This window comes from Cydia fagiglandana, chromosome 10, assembly GCF_963556715.1.
Source record: "Cydia fagiglandana chromosome 10, ilCydFagi1.1, whole genome shotgun sequence".
Taxonomy (NCBI): Eukaryota; Metazoa; Arthropoda; class Insecta; order Lepidoptera; family Tortricidae; genus Cydia; species Cydia fagiglandana.
In genome coordinates this window covers 14,084,489-14,107,039 of record NC_085941.1, presented here as the reverse complement: position 1 = coordinate 14,107,039, position 22,551 = coordinate 14,084,489, and the positions used below count along the sequence as shown (strand labels likewise).

The window sequence follows — 22,551 nt, the reverse complement described above, 5'->3', positions numbered from 1 at the left end:
TTCAGGAGGACGAATAAAAAAAGAAGTAAAATGTCAAGTGTGTCAAACTTTTGACACCGTGTATGACGTTTCTTTGTTTTCATACCTTCGCTTTGTTTAGAAACGAACAACCTTTGTCAGTTTAATGTGAACCATTGCTTTGTTAAAACTCTTGTAACTTGCCAAATCATGTCGGGCTGTGACTCCCAGAAAGCAGAAACTTCTAAGGACAACATATCCACCAATTCCATCGACGAAGGTCTTCCTCGAGAACTAAGCCAGTTGAGTTTGTCGAGTGCCTCAAGCCAAGATGAGTTTTACTGTGATAAAGGGCATTCCGAAACAGCTTTGAAAAATATATACGGATATTATCAAGCTCAGAAGCTATGTGACGTAGTTTTAATAGCAGGTGGAACAAGGTTAGTGCCTACATTTTTAAATTAAACTGTGTTTATCTATTCCCACTTATTATTTGGAAGTTATTACTATACAGTTATCACAAAGAGATTGCCTTAAAACTAAAGTAAAACAGGTAGGCAATAAATTGTAAATATTATAAAAGTTTTGTCAATAACTATTTAAAGTATACTGTCTCACAAAATAACAAATTTAAACAGGCATTTGGCATATAAGGCAGAGGGAATATATTTCCCACCTGATTATGAACTTTATTTCAAAGTGATAGAGTTCAATTTTGCATAATTCCTGACACCCTTATGCCTTATAAAGGGTTAAAATACTTCACAACTGTAGTTTTGTTATTGCTTCTGACAGGATATCAGCGCACAAGATAGTATTAACATCATGTAGCGAATACTTTGCTGCTATGTTCACCGGGTCATTGCGGGAGGCCCAGCTGGCTGAGATAACGTTGGAGCGGGTGGACTCCCAGGCACTACAGGCACTTGTTCATTACTGCTATACTGGCACTATAGGTAACTTGTTATTATTTCTATTATATAGCCCTTTATTCTGAACATATTTATTCTACTCCTGTTAGTATTACTATTAGTATGATTTTGTTTAATATCCCTCTCTTTTGAATTGACGTCCTTGTTATGGTTCACATGTTGATAAAGCCACATTCCAATAAGACTCCTTGCAAAACTTTAGTCGTGTTCTTATAAGATTGGCCTTGTTGTCACTATCAGTGGCGAATTTGCCCTAAGGCCCAGTAGGCCCGGGCCTAGTGCGGCAAGATAATTAGGGGTGGCAAATTTGGCAAAAAATTTGCTGATGATAACAAGAAATAACTCAAAATGTAGTCTATATAAAGGCGCCTTCCTGTAGCCGCCCGGCTGCAAATCTGCCACTGGTCACTATCATCATAAATTACATAAATAAGAATTAGTCATTCAATTTTAAGTTAATAAATAGTACATAATTATCACTATTAGTTTAAAAGTTCTTGGGTTATCTATTTTTATTAATATGTCTACAAATGAACCTGTCTAAATTATTCTTTGCAGTGGAAGTTTTAAGAATTTTCCCATATATTTGTATATATTTCTTAAAACATAATAAATTTCAACAAACATATCAACTTTCAGAATTAAGAGAAGAGACAGTTGAAGTCCTGCTGTCCACAGCGAGCTTGTTGCAGCTCAACACAGTCACAGCCGCGTGCTGCGCCTTCCTGAAGAAACAGCTTGATCCATGCAACTGTCTGGGCATCGGACTGTTTGCGGAGCAACAGTCTTGTCTGGCCCTGCATCAGAGTGCCTTGGAGTACACCTATCAACATTTCATGCAAGTAAGTTGGTCCGATCCAAGATCAGGGTGAAGAAAGGCAGAATTAGAGATGGAGAAACAGAAGCCCTTTACCCAACGATCTCTTTCCCTATGCTTTAAACCAGCGATCGGCAACCTTTTAGCAGCCAAGGGCCACGCAGTAGTTACCGAAGTTGACGCGGGCCGCACTTTGTTAATATGTATGATTTTATCAGACATTGTCATTTGTCAATATTACATACAAAATAGCCAGGGAGGCTCGCGGGCAAATGAGAGGTTCGCGGGCCGCCTGTTGCCGACCCCTGAACATTGTACCCTAATTAACTTTGTGTTATTTAAATAAAGAGGCTTACTAATCAATATTAAAATTCTAAGAAAGGTTTCATAGTAAACTTGCCTTTCTCCCTTAATTTTTGCAAAAAATAATATTGTAACCTATATTGTGAAGTACTTTCTACTTAATGACTATTAAATAAGCAATGTATTGACCCAAAAAAAACAGCATAATAATAAAAGCATAGGTACCTTTAGATCCACAGCGCAGGCTTCGTCATCATACTGATAGCTCATCCACCTCAGGTTTCGTCAAAACATTACTTGTCACGAAAATAAAGTTGGTCTTAGCTACTTGTCAAGAAAAATCTCAGTTAAGTGGTACCTAACATACCTAAACAATTTATTATTGAACTCAGGTAGTGAAACATCAAGAGTTTCTTTCACTGCAAGCGGACCAGCTAGCCAGCCTGCTCAAATCCGACGATCTCAACGTGGTTACTGAAGAGAATGTGTTTGAGTGCTTAATGACGTGGGTGCAACATGACAGCGCCAAACGGGAGCAACACCTGCCGATGCTACTCAAGTTGATCAAACTACCTCTATTGTCCTCTGAGGTAAGGTACTAGCTACTGCCTTCTGAGATAAGTTAGCACTTTTAGCAGCCACGATCTCAACGTGGTTACTGAAGAGAATGTGTTTGAATGCTTGATGACGTGGGTGCAACATGACAGCGCCAAACGGGAGCAACACCTGCCGATGCTACTCAAGTTGATCAAACTACCTCTATTGTCCTCTGAGGTAAGCTAGCTACTGCCTTCTGAAATAAGTTAGCACTTTTAGCAGCCACGATCTCAACGTGGTTACTGAAGAAAATGTGTTTGAGTGCTTGATGACGTGGGTGCAACATGACAGCGCCAAACGGGAGCAACACCTGCCGAAGCTACTCAAGTTGATCAAAGTACCTCTATTGTCCTCTGTGGTAAGCTAGCTACTACCTTCTGAGATAAGTTAGCACTTTTAGCAGCCACGATCTCAACGTGGTTACTGAAGAGAATGTGTTTGAGTGCTTGATGACGTGGGTGCAACATGACAGCGCCAAACGGGAGCAACACCTGCCGATGCTACTCAAGTTGATCAAACTACCTCTATTGTCCTCTGAGGTAAGCTAGCTCTTCTAGTAAGCGATCGACTCTTTGACCACTAAAGACGAAAAACTATCGCGGGCTACAGCCCAATGTCAACCTTCGTGCATTCCGATAAGGGTCATATTGACGCGCCGTGCACGATAGGCGTCCCTTTCATTGTTAACGTTAATACACATAAAAAATAAATTAGACTTGGTACCAATGTCAATATTTGTTTAGTGACTTTAGTGTGTCGTTACAAATATTGTACCATCACGCTCCGCGATTGTTGAACCTGGGGCCTAGCTAAATTGGCTGTTTAATACTTACGCTATAGAATTTCCAATTTAGCAAGAACCCTAAATGTAACAATCCCGTGTGGTGACTGTACATACCTTTTCAGTATTTGATCGACAAAGTGGAGCAAGCGTGCGGCAATGTGCCGGAATGCCAGCCGCTCATCATGGAGGCAGTCAAGTGGCATCTCCTGCCCGAGCGGCGGTCTCTCCTGTTCTCGCACAGAACCAGGTAATTCAATTTCATATAATCAATGTAATTGATGATACTTATGTGATAAAGTTACAAGGTCAAACCATGTTTTTGCGTTTTTTATTTTTTTAATATATAGTATACTTTAGTATACTTTTAAAACTGTTAAAAAAAAACCAGTGGTAAAATAGGAAAATACTGATGTTTGATTTTGATAGGCCGAGGACTTCCACCATCGGACGACTGCTAGCAATAGGCGGTATGGATGGCTATAAGGTAAGAGCAAAGAAAATTTGAGATAGAGAAATATTGTCAAAGTAAATTATGTAGTCAGTACATTTACTGCCATCTTTCGACACAAATGATTAAAAACTTTTAGAACGCCATTTGACTTTGATCCTTATCCTTTCACTGATAATACGTGTTACTATTTTTTTTTTATATAACTGTGATTTGTAACATAATTACATAGTTGTAACTCAATACTTCCTGCACGGATCCACCTGGCATAAAAGAGGTTAATATAAATAATAATTGTTCTACACAGTCTCGCTCGCACACTCGGCCGGCTAGCAGCGTTCGCGCGCTCACGCTCGTTATTACGACCCAAAGTGCATAATAATGTCGCGAATAAACAACGACGCGATTTCTAAAGCTGTCAAAGCGGCAATACTCCCGCTCGAAAACAAAATAGAATCATTAAGCAATATTATAAGTGAATTGAGAAGTGAAATACTTGATATGAGAACCGGTAACCCGATTCAAACTCACCCAACGACCGTGTCGAATGCGGCGATACCCACAACGCAGCCGCTACAAATGAAGGTGGATCTCAAAGATGACTACGCCGCAGTTGTCTCCCGCGGCGTTACTTCGTCTAATGCCAGCAGCAGAAAAGAATCTCAAAGGCCAGTTCGAGCCGCTGCCAAAGACACAAAACACAAATTGGCCCTACTGCAACAAAAACGCCAACCCGGTCGGCCAACGACGCCTAAACCACCAGCAGATCAATCACTAAGCTCCCATAGCACTCCGGCATCAATCATAAGTGAAACACCAACTCAACACCACACCCCAATTAGTTCCGATCATGAAACCCTCGATCTGGATAACTCAACTAGCGCCGTACTACCTAAACAAAGCGAGACCAGAACCAACGACCAGCGCATACCTAAAAATAACTACCGTCGTGTAAAAACAATAAAAGGAACGGCCAAAGATACAAACCTAGAAGGAATTGACCAAATGAAATATCTCCATGCCTGTTACTTTAAAACAACAACGCAACCTGAAAACGTAATCTCTTACTTAAAATCAATTAATGACGAGCACAACTACACCGTCGAGCTCATACAATCCAAGCATGAAAATTACAACTCCTTTAAAATTGGGATCCCGTCTTCAGTGTTTGACTTATTCCTGAAAACCACTACATGGCCCGTCAACATATGTGTGTCTCCATGGAGGCCCTTTTTATTCGAAAATAAACGCAAGCAACATAACTTGTAGCTTGCACTCAACCGGACCGCAAACGACAGGGTACACAATTCAAACTAACAATTTCACTGTGATTCATCAAAACATCAACAGATTAAAGAATAAAACCTACAAGTTAGAATGCGAACTGCAACTGAATAATAAAACCGACGTCCTTTGCCTATCCGAACACTGGCTCACTAAACAGCAACTGGAGGCAGTGACGATCATGAACTTCAAACTCACCTCGAGCTTCTGCAGGTCCTCGAGGAACGGCGGCGGAGTATGTATATACTCGAAGTCTTCCCTACTCACCCTGGAGCGCCTGGAAGTCGCCGAACTTAGCAAAGAGATGAACTTAGAAGCGTGTGCCACGGAATATGTTGGTCTAGGCTTGATAATCGTATGTATTTACAAACCTCCCCCTCAATCGGGCCAAGAGAATAATTTTCTTGTATTTATCTCGAAATTGCATGAACTTTTGAACCTTCCTATATTAAATCAATACAGAGTACTAATTTTAGGAGATTTTAACATTGACTTATTAACTAAAACCAATGATAAGAAAGTACTACTCGACTTAATAAAATCAGCAGGTATGAGATCATTAGTTAATTTTCCTACCAGAATTTGCAAAACAACACAAACATGTATAGACCATGCCTATACCAACATTCCCGTGGCGGACGTCCTATGTGTCAAACCGTATGAAATGTATGTATCAGATCACAAATGTATATTCGTATCGTTAGAAACTAAGAAGTTACTACAATTAAATAGCGTTATATTAAAACGAGTATTTTCGAGTATGAATGTCGACGAGTTCAATGGTAGCTTATTATTTTATGACTGGGACGCATTGTTACTTAAACACAAATGCCCTAATAAAACCTTTAACTCGGTATTGGACGTTATAATTCATTTTTTTAACATACACTTTCCCGTAAAAAAAATCCCTGTAAAAAAACTATCCAAATCCTGGCTTAACGAAAAGGTGGTAGAAGCCCGAAAACTAATGCGTGAAACTAAAACTAAGATTTTATTGAAACTGTCATCAAACGACAACTGTGAATATCAGGAACTAATCTCTGTCGAAAATAACTACGTCAATGAACTAGGTAAGGCTCGCAGGGACTATGTAAATAAGTCAATAACAAATAGCAACAACATATGTCGCACGGCATGGCGAATAATTGCCTCTGAGACAGGTAAGTGCGACGGCAAACGTGATGCGCTAGATATTTTGATAAACAAATCAGCTGGCCGGTCAGATAAGCAGCGCGCAGCCACAGCGGCAACTCAGCTAAACCGGTTCTATGTTGATGCGAATAAAAGTGTCAACACGCACACCAGCATTTCAACTGCGCTTGCCTATCTACGTAAGTACATCGCTAGGCACGCACACATTATTAGTATCGAACCATGCTCGCGGCAACAGATAATAAGAATCGCGCAAAAAATCAAACGTAAAGACTCGCAAGACATTAATGACATGACAACTAAATTTCTAGACATAATACCGCAGTTTCTTTACAGTATACTGTGCGACATATTTAATAAATGTGTTGACTGTGGGGTCTATCCTGCTAGTTTAAAAAATGTAAAAGTACAGCCAATTTATAAAGGCAAGGGAGAAATGGATAACGTAAAACACTTTAGACCCATATCCCTAATCCCAATCTTTTCAAAAATATTCGAACGCGTGTTGAGCGATGTACTTATGTCGCACTTCAACAAAAACAGGTTAATGAACAAGCAACAATACGCTTACCAACCCGGTAGATCGACTATCGATGCTGCCCGTGACGTAACATCTAGGGTCATGAGTCATCTAGAGGCTAAACGGCAAGTCGCGGCCATATTCTGTGACCTTTCGCGCGCCTTCGAACTGGTGCATCATCCACTCCTCCTGGCGAAGCTGGACCACTACGGTGTGACAGGCAACCTTCACCGCATGATCGCATCTTTTCTTGAAGGCCGCAAACAGCTGACTTCTGTCAAGGGAGAACGATCGGAGCTCCTGGAGCTGGGAGACAGTGCCGTGCCCCAAGGTTCTATAATGGGGAATAACCTATTCCTCATCTTAATGAATGATCTTTCTGAAGCATCCAACGAAGCAGAGTTCGTCCTTTTTGCCGATGACGGTTGTGTTATTGTCGCTGCCGACAACTACGACCAACTTAAACTAAAACTGGGCAGAGTGATGGACCAGGTCGCGGCGTGGTTCGCAGCGAACGGAATGGCCCTAAATATCGAGAAAACCAATATTGTCCACTTCGGCCTGCGTGGGGCGAGAGAGCACACCCTTAATATCACCTGCAATGGCCTACCTGTGCCGCAAGTGGACATAGTCAAATATTTAGGGCTGACTATCGACTCAGGTCTATCGTGGGGACCGCACATCGATGCGCTGTGTGACCGCCTCGCTGCTGCCTGCTTCGCGCTCACTAGACTGCGCCCAAGTTTGCACACCGACAACGTCAAGAAGGCATACTTTGGATACTTCCACTCCATATTATCATATGGTGTAGATCTTTGGGGTGACGCCGCTGACCGTGAAAGAGTCTTCAGACTACAAAAGCGCGCAATCCGTGTAGTAGCCGGCGTCAAATGGGATCATCCAGCCAAAGAGCTGTTCATAGGTCAAAAAATCCTAACACTACCTTCCCTTTACATCCTCGAGGTAGCAAAGCTGGTGATATGTAACCTAGAACAGTTCCAATCAAACGCTGATGAACCCAAGTATCACCTCAGGCGCGGCCAGGAGCTCCGCGCTCCTCGAACGCGGTTGGCCAAGGCAAAAAAGTGTCTCAACTACATCGGTCCTAAAATCTATAATCAAGTCCCCGATGACATAAAGACCGCTAGAAACAATAACTTGTTCATATCAAAACTGAAATCTTACTTAGTCTCTACTGCGTTTTATTCGTTGCGTGATTTCTTAAGTAAGTAAAAAGTATGTATACCTACCTAGTTATTAAAAAAAAAAAGTATAAAGTCGAACCACTAACTGTCTACATTCATACTCGACAAAAATAAGCATGTGATATATGTAGATGTAGGTACCACAAAATTATTGTTTTATATGTGTGTGATTTACTATTAATAATTGTGATATATTTTTATGATGTGACGTGTAAAATTATTATTTTATAAATAAATTAACTATAACTATAACTATAACACAGGGCGCCAGCAATATGGAGATGTACGATCCCCGAACAAATTCGTGGACGCCATTCATGCGGATGGGAGCTAGAAGGTTGCAGTTCGGCGTCGCTGTGATGCAAAACAAGCTCATAGTAGTAGGCGGCAGAGACGGGTTGAAGACCTTAAACACGGTACGTTCTCACAGTAATACGCTTTGGTATGAATAGTGGATGAGTGTGGGAGCTAGAAGGTTGCAGTTCGGCGTCGCGGTGATGCAAAACAAGCTCATAGTCGTAGGCGGCAGAGACGGGTTGAAGACCTTAAACACGGTACGTTCTCACAGTAATACGCTTTGGTATGAATAGTGGATGAGAGTGGGAGCTAGAAGGTTGCAGTTCGGCGTCGCGGTGATGCAAAACAAGCTCGTAGTCGTAGGCGGCAGAGACGGGTTGAAGACCTTAAACACGGTACGTTCTCACAGTAATACGCTTTGGTATGAATAGTGGATGAGAGTGGGAGCTAGAAGGTTGCAGTTCGGCGTCGCGGTGATGCAAAACAAGCTCATAGTCGTAGGCGGCAGAGACGGGTTGAAGACCTTAAACACGGTACGTTCTCACAGTAATACGCTTTGGTATGAATAGTAGATGAGTGTGGGAGCTAGAAGGTTGCAGTTCGGCGTCGCGGTGATGCAAAACAAGCTCATAGTCGTAGGCGGCAGAGACGGGTTGAAGACCTTAAACACGGTACGTTCTCACAGTAATACGCTTTGGTATAAATAGTGGATGAGAGTGGGATAGCTCCCACTTCTAGCGAAGCTCTCGCTTCTAGCGAAAGTTGCAGTTCGGCGTCGCTGTGATGCAGAACTAACTCATCATCGTGGGAGGAAGGGACGGTGTGACGACTTGACCGGGATTTTTTATGGATATGATCTGTCTAGCTGTCAACAAGGACGGTTGACAGAGATGATATCAAATACAATTCAGATCAAATTCGTAACCAGTTTTTACAATCAAAATAAGCTTCCAATTGTAGTGTCACGTTGCAATAAAATTTACTGATAGCCAGTCGGAAAGGGATTCGAACGTTTTCTCTGCAGCTGACTGTACTCGTACACGAAGAAGGCATTGGTCTCCGGTTGACGCTGTACATTCTATAGAAATTTCACGTCACCTTTTTTGCTTGTAGGTGGAGTGTTTCGACCTGACATCGCGCACGTGGAGCACCATATCGCCGATGAACACGCACCGGCACGGGCTCGGGGTGGCGGTGCTGGGCGACGGACCCAACTCGCCCGTCTACGCCGTCGGCGGCCATGACGGCTGGATCTATCTCAACTCCGTCGAGCGGTGAGCGATCCTACTTGTAGGTGGAGTCGACCTAACATCGCTCACGTGGAGCACCATATCGCCGATGAACACGCACCGGCACGGGCTCGGGGTGACGGTGCTGGGCGACGGACCCAACTCGCCCGTCTACGCCGTCGGCGGCCATGACGGCTGGATCTATCTCAACTCCGTCGAGCGGTGAGCATTCCTACTTGTAGGTGGAGTCGACCTGATATCGCTCGCGTGGAGCACCATAGCGCCGATGAACACGCACCGGCACGGGCTCGGGGTGGTGGTGCTGGGCGACGGACCCAACTCGCCCGTCTACGCCGTCGGCGGCCATAACGGCTGGATCTATCTCAACTCCGTCGAGCGGTGAGCGTTCCTACTTGTAGGTGGAGTCGGCCTGACATCGCTCGCGTGGAGCACCGTAGCGCCGATGAACACGCACCGGCACGGGCTCGGGGTGGCGGTGCTGGGCGACGGACCCAACTCGCCCGTCTACGCCGTCGGCGACCATGACGGCTGGATCTATCTCAACTCCGTCGAGCGGTGAGCATTCCTACTTGTAGGTGGAGTCGACCTGATATCGCTCGCGTGGAGCACCATAGCGCCGATGAACACGCACCGGCACGGGCTCGGGGTGGTGGTGCTGGGCGACGGACCCAACTCGCCCGTCTACGCCGTCGGCGGCCATGACGGCTGGATCTACCTCAACTCCGTCGAGCGGTGAGCGTTCCTACTTGTAGGTGGAGTCGACCTGACATCGCTCGCGTGGAGCACCATAGCGCCGATGAACACGCACCGGCACGGAGAGCAATGATTTTTTCAACGCAGATTAATATTGTCAATATACGTGTTGGACCGTTTTGCTTTTTTCGATATTTTTGTTTTTTAAGGCGCCCTTCAAAAATGGCCAAAACTTAGAGCCCTTCAAAAATGGCCAATACGGCCTAATTGACTATGCCGCAATGAGAGACGTAGTATTCAAAACTGATATGATATCATTGATATCATATCAATTAGCCAAAAAAGCAAAACGGTCCGACACAGATAATTTCATAATCATTTAGATTTCCAAGTTTGGTTAGGATTGGTTAAGTTTTGGAGGAGGAAACAGTCGAGTACGAAACCTCAATTTTTGAGAATTATACGCGGGATTTTTCGCTTTGTCCTTATCGCACTAGTTTTAGGAGCCGCTTCCGTTAGCGAGACGGGTATATTTACCTAAAATATTTAAAACTCAGCTCCTGTTTCGTCTCAAGACTACTTGAATAGCAATAAAATAATGAGTCTGATCACGTTTACTCGGCCAGATGGGACGCGTGCTCGCGCACGTGGACGATGGTGTCGCCGATGTCGGGCGCGCGTAGCACTTGCGGCGTAGCGGCGCTACGCGGGCGCCTCTACGCCGCGGGCGGCCGCGACGGCGGCGCCTGCCTGCGCTCCGTGGAGTGCTACGACCCGGCCACCAACCACTGGACCAACTGCGCGCCCATGACGCGCCGCCGAGGGGGAGTCAGCGTGAGTTATCTTATCTTACTCTCACTGAGGCCCACTTGCACCATTCTACTAACCCGGGGTTAACCGGTTAAACCTGGAATTACCATGGTTACCAGTGCAATATGACACTGAGTTAACGGTTTAACTGCATAGCCCCGGGTTAGTGGGATGGTGCAAGTGGGTCTTAAAGAAATAAAGAGATAAGTTTCATGTCAAAAATTTCATGCTTGATACAAGCTTTTATCGCTGACTGTACCTTTCTTTCCTTAGGCAACTAGTACTTATCGAGACAATTCTAACAACCCCAAGCACAATTAGGTTGCGTTGTTTTATCATAGAGTTCCAATGGCCGCCTCCTGTCTCCACTATCAGATCAGCTCGATGGTACTATAATATTGCATTGTCACCCAATAGAATATAGAATCCGGCAGTCAGTCTCGAGGCGGGAGGCGCGACGTATGTATCCGCCTTAGGCCGGGCTTGGTCGTTTTCGGGGGGACGCCGCACGCGACGGGCGAAAACGACCACTCCCGAGCATTCCCGAATATACCATTCAGACGCCGCGGGCGGCGGGCCGCTGTCGGCCGCGGGCGCACAGTGTTTCGTCTAGAACAAGCTAGGTGGACAAAAGTCGTTATCAAATTATCTCTAATGAGTCATTAGATATGATAAACAACATGTTGAAACCCCCAAACCCATTAATAGATTATGTCTAACTTTCTAATTTTATGAGCCATAGGGTGCAGAAGTCAGCTAATGAGGTAAGTACAATTGCACAATTTAATCAGTTGCAATTTTGTGATGCGTTCAACGACATCTCTTACAAGTAAAACGTTATTTTATGAAAAGGTTTGGTAATAGATCTTATAACTGAAGGTAAGCACTTTATATTTTTCATAAAAACATGTTCATATCAGTTGTAATAATGCTCGTATAGAGCAATAAATATGCACTTAAAAACGTGGTGAGATTTTCTTCATTTTAGAACTTTGATAGACTAGCAAATACTTGACACCGCTTGACACCGGTCTAGATTTTTGATATTATTTACTTGCATAATTCTATTTTATGATGGTGTATATTTCATTTTGCAGAAATTTGCAGAACATTTTTTTTTTATTTTTTTTGCAGAACACGTTTTCTCTATTTTAAGGAAGGGGTTTTTGAAGAATGGACAAATAAGGGGAAAAACTACGAAAATTTCCACCTTTATCAGTTTATATTGGTAAAATATGAGTTACGAGATTTCAAAGAAGAGTCTGAGAGACGGTTAAAAAATATTTTAACCAGTTATTCATCAAAGCTGAATACCAAGTGGAATAGTGCGTCAAGATTTAAAGAAGCAATTTATGAAAAAGTTTAAAAGTGGTATGGATGGCCAAAATATAGAATTACGAGTGTACATAACTAGACCAAGTGCATCAACGTCGTCGGAAAATGTTAATCCTGCAGGAAGACCCAAATTAAACTTCAAGAGTTCCCCTTTTAAAACGGAAAAAACGCTGAGTTAAAGATCTGGTACAATTACGTACCTATTTTTTAACTGCTGCCGAAATCCCGATTGATTCGTGATCGGCAGCAAATAGAACACGGCAAAAATGTTAAAAAATATTAGAGAAAGTCCACATAAGCCAACGTAGTCTTGTTCTTACGACAGCAGTAGGTACTTCAATGAATTCTAGGCAGCTAAGTGTTAATGAGGCATTAGCATATTATATTGTAGTCCGATAGCAATAACTTTTGAAGTTATAAGATTATTAATGTTGCCTATTTTTTACATATAGTTTTCAGACCACATATTAAACCTAATAATAATAATTTGTGTCATCCTAGGTATTTGCTTAGGTAGAAATTTAGGTATTTCTTTTTTTAAACAGCATTCGGTAAAAAGAATATTCGAGATGAAATTCTTTGTTTCCCTGTAAAAGCAAAGTGGCTTCCGACGTACACACGCATTTTGTGTCATTTTCATCCACGGGTATAATGACATTTAACAAATACCTAATAGTGAACCTAAAATGCCTAAAATAAAATTATAGTCGGTAAGTGAAGTGTTGTACTTCACAGGATATTATAATATGTTATTCAAACAAATGTGTGTCAAATTCATCCACCGCTTTTATTTTTAATCTTTTTTTTTCTTATAAACATCATGTATCTGCCACAAAAAAAAATCATGTTATTAAGTTTACGTCTACATTATTATAATGCCACATCGAGACAACATTCATAATTTGGGTCATTTTCAACAACGGTTTTTTACTATTTGGCAAAATAAAACTTGGCATGAACGGCGTACGCGGGGAAGGCTACCTACGCGGGTAGGGTGCTTGTTACATGAACATTATGGCTCCTCTACACGATGGGCCAACGCCGGCCACTCCAAGGGACGCATTTATGCGTTAGAGGGAGCAAGTGGCCGGTGTAGAGGAGCCATTACAGTGTATTTATTTCATTCGGAAGCATAATTATTATATTAAGTCTTTTCATAGTGTGGGAGTAGGTATGTTGTAAGTATATTTAAAAATAAAATGTAGGCTCCTCATACTAACCAACATTCGTGATGTTCGCAATCAAAAGGTACCACTTTATCCTTGCCATAAGGACTCTCTGACAGGTTATTTGTATAAAGATACAATAAAATTTCGTCCTTATGGTAAAGGACAAAGTGGTCCCTACCTTTTGAATGAGAATGTCACATCAGCGACTTTTAAAAATAACTTTTATTCGATATTTAGTACACTTTTTAAGATTATTTTAAGACGCGATGTATTGCTAATTTTGTGATTTATAAAGCGTGGCAAGCAACGCCAATTACATTGATGATGGTGTACGTTGAATACAAGACTTCATAAATTTTAAAAGTTATTGAAGAAAATATGTTCCTTTGTGGAGCATAATATTTTCTGTTAGAACGATTATGAAACAATTGAATGAATGAATGATTTTATAGGACATTCTTACACAGATTGGCTTAGTCGATAAACAACGATATTATAGAATATAAGAAATTATATATATATGTATATAATATACTATAAGAAATTCCACTGCGAGTAAAACGATGATAGTTGCTGAATAACACCGAGCTGAGGTTTTTAATTTGAAGAGAAATGTAATGTTTGACATTTTAGTAATAAATGACCCATAAAACTATTTATTTATTAGGCATTATAGACCTTTACGCCCATGAACAAAGATAACTGCCGAATAAACTCTTAGCGTAAATGCTTTAAAATTTAAGGGCAAACATTACAATGTAGTAATATAGGTCCCAGAAAACTATTTATTTGTTATTATACACCGCTAAGTCCATGTTATTTGTTTTAAATTTAGAGTTTAGAAACTAATTCGTGGTAGTAAACGATACAAATATTTAAAAAGTCCTTTACAACCTTGTTCGCTTCATATACTTATGGTAAAATAATTTTAGGGCGGGTCATAAAGGGCAAGTAAAATAATAATTGTCAATAGTAAAATATGTCCTTTACGACCATATTGACCATACGAGATACGATATGAAAAATCATCAAGACAAATGAAGGGCTTAAAGGACGACAAAAGACATGTAAGTCATTTACAAGCATATTTATATTTAGCGGTAACCTTAACGATAATATCTATGAATTTTTAATTTATAACTGGTCATTTACGCCCCTTGAGATAAGCTGTTTTTGCAAGCTCATTGTGCAAAAATTGGGTCGTAAAGGCAACTTTTTAAGAGATATAAAAATTTTCACTATACAGAACGAAAGCGCTTGGAATTCTGAACAAAACTGTATATAACGACTACCGTAGGCTCAAAGGGCGTAAGGGACAAAATTGCAAAAATACTGTTATACTCAGTATTTTTTTTCTCTATCGAATAGTATATTTAACGTATCGATAACTTGAAAAAAATGTCCGTTAAGCCCTATGAAAAATCAATGCTTGAACACAGTTTTCCAACGCATTTGGCCGTATCTGCCAATTCAAACTAACTCCTAACTTTGTGTACGATACGCCGTTTGCATCGGAAATTTTTGAGTGCTTAATGTACGTTACGCCCACAACTAATGTACAAAAAATGTATAATTATTGTATATTTATGCGAGAGAGAGATTCAATGGAAGAGATACGCCCGCGCCCCCATACTATGTATAATTTCGGGTTTATATTTGTTGCTTTTTTGTGTTTAAGTGGGATGACCTAGTTATACCTACTTTCCTTGTCAATTTTTTTGTTAAGTAGGTACTTGCACTACCTGCTCATGTGCTCATTGCTTTATTTATAGGGTTACTAAATTTTTAAATAATTTAAACTGAACTAGTGGGTACTTTTTAGAGATGCACCGAATATCCGGTTACTATCCGGTATTGGCCTATCCGGCTATTATTTTACTATCCGGCCGGATACCGGAATTTACAGGATTAACCTTATGAAAGTTACTGTCTAGGTATAACGTTTGCATTTAAATCCATAGAAGTACGTAAGCCTGGCCGCATGCCTTTTTGTACTCTAATATAATGTCATAAATATGCGATCATATTCAATAAGTTTTACTGAATAGACATACGAAATTTCAAAACTACTACTATACCTAATAGTACTTTAGTATGTAAAAGTAAAATTTATAAAAAGTAAAAGTTTCGTGGTTTTCGAGATAATCGCACTTTTATGTCTTTTTACTAGTTAGCACCATACTTCACTTTAATCACCATCTAGGCCATATCTTTGTTTGGAGAAATGTAAATAGCATGTGTGATACCATTTTAGAATCAGTATTAGATAAACTATTTTTAAGAAAGTTGGCCACTCTGTTCTCCATACGTTTTTTTTTCACCACAAGCGATCAGACTTCTTAAATATGTTAGAGTACAATGTATTGTTTGGATTAAGGTCTTCCAAAAATACACCTTGGCTATGGAAAAACTGTATTGCCTATCGGTTTGGTTAGCAGGCCTATTAGAGAATATTTTTCAAAAAACAGAAGGTAAAAATCTTTTCATTTATGTCCTAGGCGATCATTACAGTGAAACAAGGAACCAAAATTAGAAAAGTGCGATTATCTCGAAAACCACGAAACTTTTACTAAACCTGTAAGTGAATTTTCTGGACCAGCCTAAGGTGCCCTGTCGATGGTTAGAAGGTTGTCCATTAATTACTGGACATCCTGTATAAATGGTAGGACAGCAGTGATTCTGTTGAAGTAATCATCATCATCATTGTTCTTAAGAGCCTAGCTCTTGTCGGTGGAGTATTCGCCATTCCGTTCTTTTCTCTGCCACTGTTTTGAGCTCCTGATACGTCACTACATTAATTTTCTCTTTGGCCTGGTCAATATATGCACGTCTCGGTCTTCCTCTGCCTCTCTGTTTTTCTATTCTGCCTTCAATTATAGACTTTATGTAAGTATCGTGACGTATCAGGTGCCCCAACATGTTTCCCCTTCGGTTTTCAATTGTTTTTAGCAGAGATCTCTTCTCACCTACCAAATTTAATTTAATTAATATACTTGAAGTAATATAAACAAATATAAAAAAAAACATTGTTTTTGTAGAGTGTAAAAAAACATTGTTTTCTTAAAAACGACCTTTTCCACGTTTAAGTACCCAAAATAACAAAAATGGGGAAAACTTGACAGTAAATACATACATCTCTATAATTTTTCAGAAAAAAAAATGTAAATTATAGTACGCAACTTGCATTTAGGGAACACTATACTTCTAGTGTTCCCTAAATGCAAGTTGCGAATATTGCAACGAAATTGTTGGATTTACGCCAAATGGTACTAAAACAGTTTAATTTTTAGTACATTACGCTCTTTTTCTGATAAGATAAACATTAAAGAAGAGGCGTAAGGGACGCCTTTTTAAAAATAGTCGTGTTTTTTGGCGTAACGGACATGCTATTTTTGTAAATAAGCATTGTATTCAAGAAATCAGTTTAAAAGACCTCAAAAAACCACATACAGGCATCAGTTAATTCAAACAAACAAAAAAGGTCTGATTTTTTTCTCAAAACAAAACTGATTTTTGGCTCTCCTGGAAAGATATCCTGGCGTTTTGTCAGTTAAGCCCTTTGAGGCTACGGTAGTGGACATAACTCATTTTTGCCAAAATGTCCTTTACGCCAATTGAACCCAAAGCACAGGGCGGACACGCCATACATCAAAACTCGTTTGCGTGTATATGTGTGAACGGCACGTCTGTACACACGTCATTGTGTGAGTAAGTCGCTTAGGGCTACTATTTACATGTTTTTGAGTTCACGGAGCGTTATCGTTGTACTCGTAACGTAAATATCAAACATTTTTATTCCTAAAATTAAAGAAACAAACATAATTTACAAGATGGTATTTTCTCCTAGATCCTTGCTATAATAAACTGTTCTATTCACAGGTCACAGCTAATATTATTTGAACGTATATGCGAACTCACCCGTAACCCGTAAAGGCCGTAAAATATTACGTAAAGTATGGTGCGGCAATAAATTACCAAAAATGTCATGTCTAATTGTCGATACACAATTAGCGTGGACTAAATATAAATAATTACAAAACGCTACTTTTTAATATAAGTATGTATAATAAAAATAAATGTTCTTTATTTCGTGAATTTGAAAAACAACCATACATCGCAAAATACATCGACATTTTGAACGTTGCGTCATCGCGCCGCGGCGTTGCTAGCCGAACTGAGAGTATGTCAGGAGTCCGTCAGAACTCAGTCGCGGGGCGAGGTAATCCGAGTCAGGGCGGGGCGGTGCGTGTCCGTTCTGTATGATAATACTATTACTTATTCTGTGCCCAAAGGTAATTATTATCCAAGAAGCTTGAACTATCAAAAGTGTTGGTAATTATTATTTAAGGTAAATGTATTCAAAACATCAGAATAAACAGGCATTAAATAACCTCAATACGTGTACATAATTAATAATATCTATTATAAAAAAATGCTAAGAACAAAAAATACATTAAAAAAATAATGTGCATAATTTACGTTAATTATGGAAAGACTGGTTTGTGCTATTTATAATGAAAAAAAAATGATTATATTAAAATTTATTAGTCCATATAATTAAGATATATTGAAGTTAGACTTGATTAGATATTCAAGAAGTAATATTTTTATCAAAGAATGAAAGTTACCTCAAGTCACGGTATTAATAAGCAAATTTTACTCAAGTGGTACCTTTTCCCTGTCATTGTCACAAGTATATGATGCGTAACTGTAATGTGTATAGATATAAACAGACCTTAATTCTCGCAATGAGATGTACTTACTTACAGTTCTTTTGCTAAATGGTGACATTGTACAATATTTATAAGTTCTCTTTGTAGTAGTATAACTTTGCATAAGTTGCGTTAATTTGGCGCGCAGGCGAAGTAAACATGCGTTGCGTACGCATCGTGTGGTTTTTAGAGAGAGGCCCTTACCCGCCGCCACGCCAAGGTCGCGCCGCGCCCGCTCCCCGTGCATGGCCCGCGTTGCCCGTTAAGAGCCACCCGCTAGCGTCGTATGAACGCGAACATTATTTTTGTATTATTTGTTTATGCAATGGATGAAACTGACACAAATTTATATTTCTTATTTATCCCGCCTTTTATATTAATAAGGTGTGAACTCTAGTAACCTTAATATTCTTTTGTTATGATAATATCTTGTTAGAACAAAATTATCAAAAATCTTATGAAGCTGTGCCTCAATAAGACACAAAAACATGTAATGTACATATTGACACGATTAAATGCTACGTCAGCAATTTTTTTTAACTTTAATTATTTTTTGAGTAATTTTGAATAGTATGACATAGTATCCGATTGCAATGGACGTAATTGACACAAACTGTTTTTTAATGTTTTCACATTATAAAAACTATCCTAAATGCGACACAGTTACATGTTTTCTCTCGAATATTCTTTTCTCCAAAATAATTCAAAATAAAAATAATTACCACAAATTATGAAATAACTTAAAAAGCAAATAATATCTGTGACACAAAACAAAATGTAAGATTAACATCTTAAAACAGCATACGTAAGTGAAAAAAAAATTGACTTTAATATTACTTTAAGTTAAGGGCTCAAAATATAGCCAGCGCTACGGGACTATTGAGTCAAAATCGACAAATACAAACTTACAAGCAGACTAAAATGTGGTCAATGAAGGCTGATTATCATAAATATTCATCATATCATTATTTGCCCAATTACTGGAGTCAGTTATGTAACGCTGCCATACATGACCCAAAAAATTTTTATTAAGCTATGAGCTTCATCACATCTGATATTTGAGTAATTCTAAGCATTTCTAGCCTGAAGTGGGGGGGAGGGTGGGGTACAAAGACGGCCGCCATCCGTCATCTTTAAAAAAAATCTACTCTGATCCTGGTGGGTACTAGGGCAAGTTTGGTATCATTTTCGTATAAACCAAAGACGTAGAATTCATTGCTGATATTTGTTTTTTCAATTTCATAGTAATTTTACAAGAAAAACGTAAAAAGGTGAAAAATTTGGTTGGAGATTTTTGCTACGCGGAGCCGAAACTACAAAAGATAGAAAGTTGAAATTTGCACACTAGATTACATTTATAAAGTGTACAAGAGATAAGAAGCGATTTTGAGAAATTCAACCCCTAAGGGGGTTAAAAAGGGGATGAAAGTTTGTATGGGGTTCAAGTTTTATTTTAAGCTAGGAATTTGAAACTTCGTAAAACGATATATTATTAAAATACAAGAAAACTAATTTCAGCGTTTTTGAAAATTCATCCCCTAAGGTGGTGAAAAAGGAGTTGAAAGTTTGTATGGATATCAAAAAAATTTTCGAACGCGGGACTTGAATCTTTGTATTTGGGGATATTATTAAAAGACAGGAAAAGTAATTTCAGCGTTTTGTAAAATTCATCCCCTAACAGGGTTAAAAAGGGGTTGAAAGTTTGAATCCATTACAAATCCGAGTAGACACACATTTCTTATTGCCTCCCAGGCTTGAAATGCTTAGAATTACTCAAGGAACATATGTGATGAAGCTCATAGCTTAATAAAAAATTTTTGGGTCAACTTTATAACTGCTTCCGCTAAATGCAAAAGGTACAAGCGTGTTATATCCTTCAGAAGAACTTTAAAAAACTTACGCAAAACAAGGAAAACAATTATTATTCTGATATAATACATGAGTTAGAACAGATTATAAGTTATTAATAACTAACAGATTAATTATTAATAATAAGTTAAGTTTTAATTAATTTTCTATATTACATTTTTATTTTTTGTATATTTTAAAGTAAATACTATGAAAATAATGTATCTAATGAACTGTAAAATTTTGTTTATTATTGTGTTAATAATTTATTTGCAAAAAAATATATAATTAATTTAAATATATATTTTATTTTAATTTTTTTACTTTTTTTCATGGTATTTTAAAATTTTTAGTAAATTATATTTAATTAAGCAATACTAACCATAATACTACCCAAAAACACAAAAAAATAATTTTGTCCACCTAGCTTGTTCTAGACGAAACACTGTGCGGCCTTAGTGTAAGGCGCCCCCCAACGCACCTCGCACGCCCAACTCGAGCGTGCACTCAGGCCTTACACTAACAGTATGCGCCGCCGCGGTTACTACTGCAAGTGTCAGGCCAATTCCAACAATATAATGTGATACTGATCTAACATGGATCTGACATTATTCTAATATGAGATGGTTTCAATCTCCTTTACAGGACCGCTGAATTGCGCATTATGTCAACCAAAAACGTCACTTTTGACACTGACAGATTAGTATCATATTGGAGTGAGATCTAATAACTAAAACTCGAATCCAAAAATGTCACTATTGATCAGCATAAGATCAGTATAATATTGGAACGACATTTGATTTAACCAAATCTCAAGTTGGTCTATGTATACGTGTCCTATGTCTTTAATAATATAGCTATGTGTAGCGCCGAATATAAACCAAAAGTTATTATTATGCAGGTGTGCGCAGCGGGCGGATATCTTTATGCACTCGGTGGTCACGAAGCCCCGGCTAATGCTGCGGGCGGCCGACTAGCCTGCGTGGAGCGCTACGATCCTACCACCGACACATGGATACTCCTAGCGCGCCTGAGCTACGGCCGCGACGCCATCGGCTCCTGCCTGCTCGGGGACCGCATCGTTGCCGTGGGTGAGTTCTGTACCACGCTAGACCCTGCCACTCGTAGCACTTGTAAGCCTGCCTGCTTTAAATAGGTACTTAAAATATCACAGCGTGCGCCGTCGGCAGGGCGTTCATCTCATGCCCTGGAATCTTAATGATCGCACACTTTGCCGTGTAAAAAGAGGAATTTCCTCCCGCGGATACTTCGGCAGAGGTTTTCTCAATAAAGGTTCCGTCACACAGGCGTTTTCCGGGCGGGGCGTGAGCGTTTTATATGCGGCGCGCCCCGTTCACGTGCCGCCCGCAAAACGCGCCTGTGTGACGGAGCCTTAAGAGTGTACAGTTTTTTTAAGGATCGGCAATGTGCATGTACCTCACATCCCTGGAGTTGCATGTCCATAGGCTACAGTGATCGCTTACCATCAGGCAGGCTGTATGCTTGTTCGCCACCGACGTGGTATTAATGAATTGTTTGTCACCAGGCGGTTACGACGGCGTGCAGTACCTCTGCGTGGTGGAAGTGTACGACCCGGAGGCGGACTGCTGGCGCAAGCTCGCGCCGCTCAGCACCGGCCGCGCCGGCGCCGCCGTGGTGGCCGTGCCGCCGCCGCGGCTCTTCTGATCATCGTCCGTCGTCATCACTATTAGCATGCGGCCCGTAAGCGAGTTAGAGTGAGACAGACTACAATCATGCCTTCAACGTATCGTTACACCGTAGCCCTCGTACCGTAGTATTCGTGAGCGGTAAGGGCTCATTTAGACGATGCGAGAACTCGCATGCGATTTTAGTTACATTGCGGACTGTTGGTTACGTCCAATTCAACCGACCGATCAAAACCCGCAATGGTATGAAACTCGCATGCGAGTGCTCGCATCGTCTAAATCAGCCCTAAAACGGTGCTACAGCTAGCACTCGTAACGCCGAGAGATTATCATCGCCTCTGTCACACCCCCCTTTATTAATAAAACCAGCAAACCTCTGCTAAATTTGGTTAGGAGTACCGCCGCCAAGGCTCTTCGGGAGTCAAAGACCTTGACTGCCAAAGACATCAACTGACGCGCTCGCCTACAGCCCAATATCAACCTTACTGTATCTAATAAAAAATATTTGTTTAATTTTGAACTTTAATAGTTGTCAATAGAGTTGAATATCATATCCGCCATATATGGCATTGTATGCGGCAAGGGGTTAAACAAAACTCTCGGGATATTATGTCAATAGTAAAGTTGTTAAGCATAAACAATTTAAATTGCACAGCTCCTATACTTTCGATTTTATTAATATCTAAAAAAAACCGATTTCGTCACTGACTGACTCACTCACTCGCTTGCGGCCAAGCTTCGTGCGACCAAGCTATGAGTTTGTGAAGTAG

The 22,551-nt window shown here is 40.2% G+C and overlaps 1 protein-coding gene across 1 annotated transcript; it reads left to right on the top strand.

Annotated features, from left to right (window-relative positions):
• Positions 1–31: 31 nt before the first annotated feature.
• On the top strand, positions 32–21,869 carry LOC134667973 (kelch-like protein 5). The gene is made up of 11 exons (XM_063525412.1): positions 32–398; positions 754–914; positions 1,530–1,732; positions 2,403–2,600; positions 3,514–3,638; positions 3,818–3,875; positions 8,264–8,416; positions 9,411–9,571; positions 10,867–11,074; positions 21,016–21,205; positions 21,661–21,869. The coding sequence occupies exons 1-11, from the start codon at positions 169–171 to the stop codon at positions 21,798–21,800; spliced, it is 1,827 nt and encodes a 608-aa protein (XP_063381482.1). The 5' UTR covers positions 32–168; the 3' UTR covers positions 21,801–21,869.
• The last annotated feature ends 682 nt before the right edge of the window (positions 21,870–22,551 follow it).

Excerpts from the sequence above, each read along its gene's own strand:
- LOC134667973 (XM_063525412.1), top strand. The coding sequence starts at position 169 with ATGTCGGGCTGTGACTCCCAGAAAGCAGAAACTTCTAAGGACAACATA. Across the intron at positions 915-1,529 it reads CTGCTATACTGGCACTATAG|AATTAAGAGAAGAGACAGTT; the intron begins GTAACTTGTTAT and ends ATCAACTTTCAG. Across the intron at positions 1,733-2,402 it reads CCTATCAACATTTCATGCAA|GTAGTGAAACATCAAGAGTT; the intron begins GTAAGTTGGTCC and ends TATTGAACTCAG.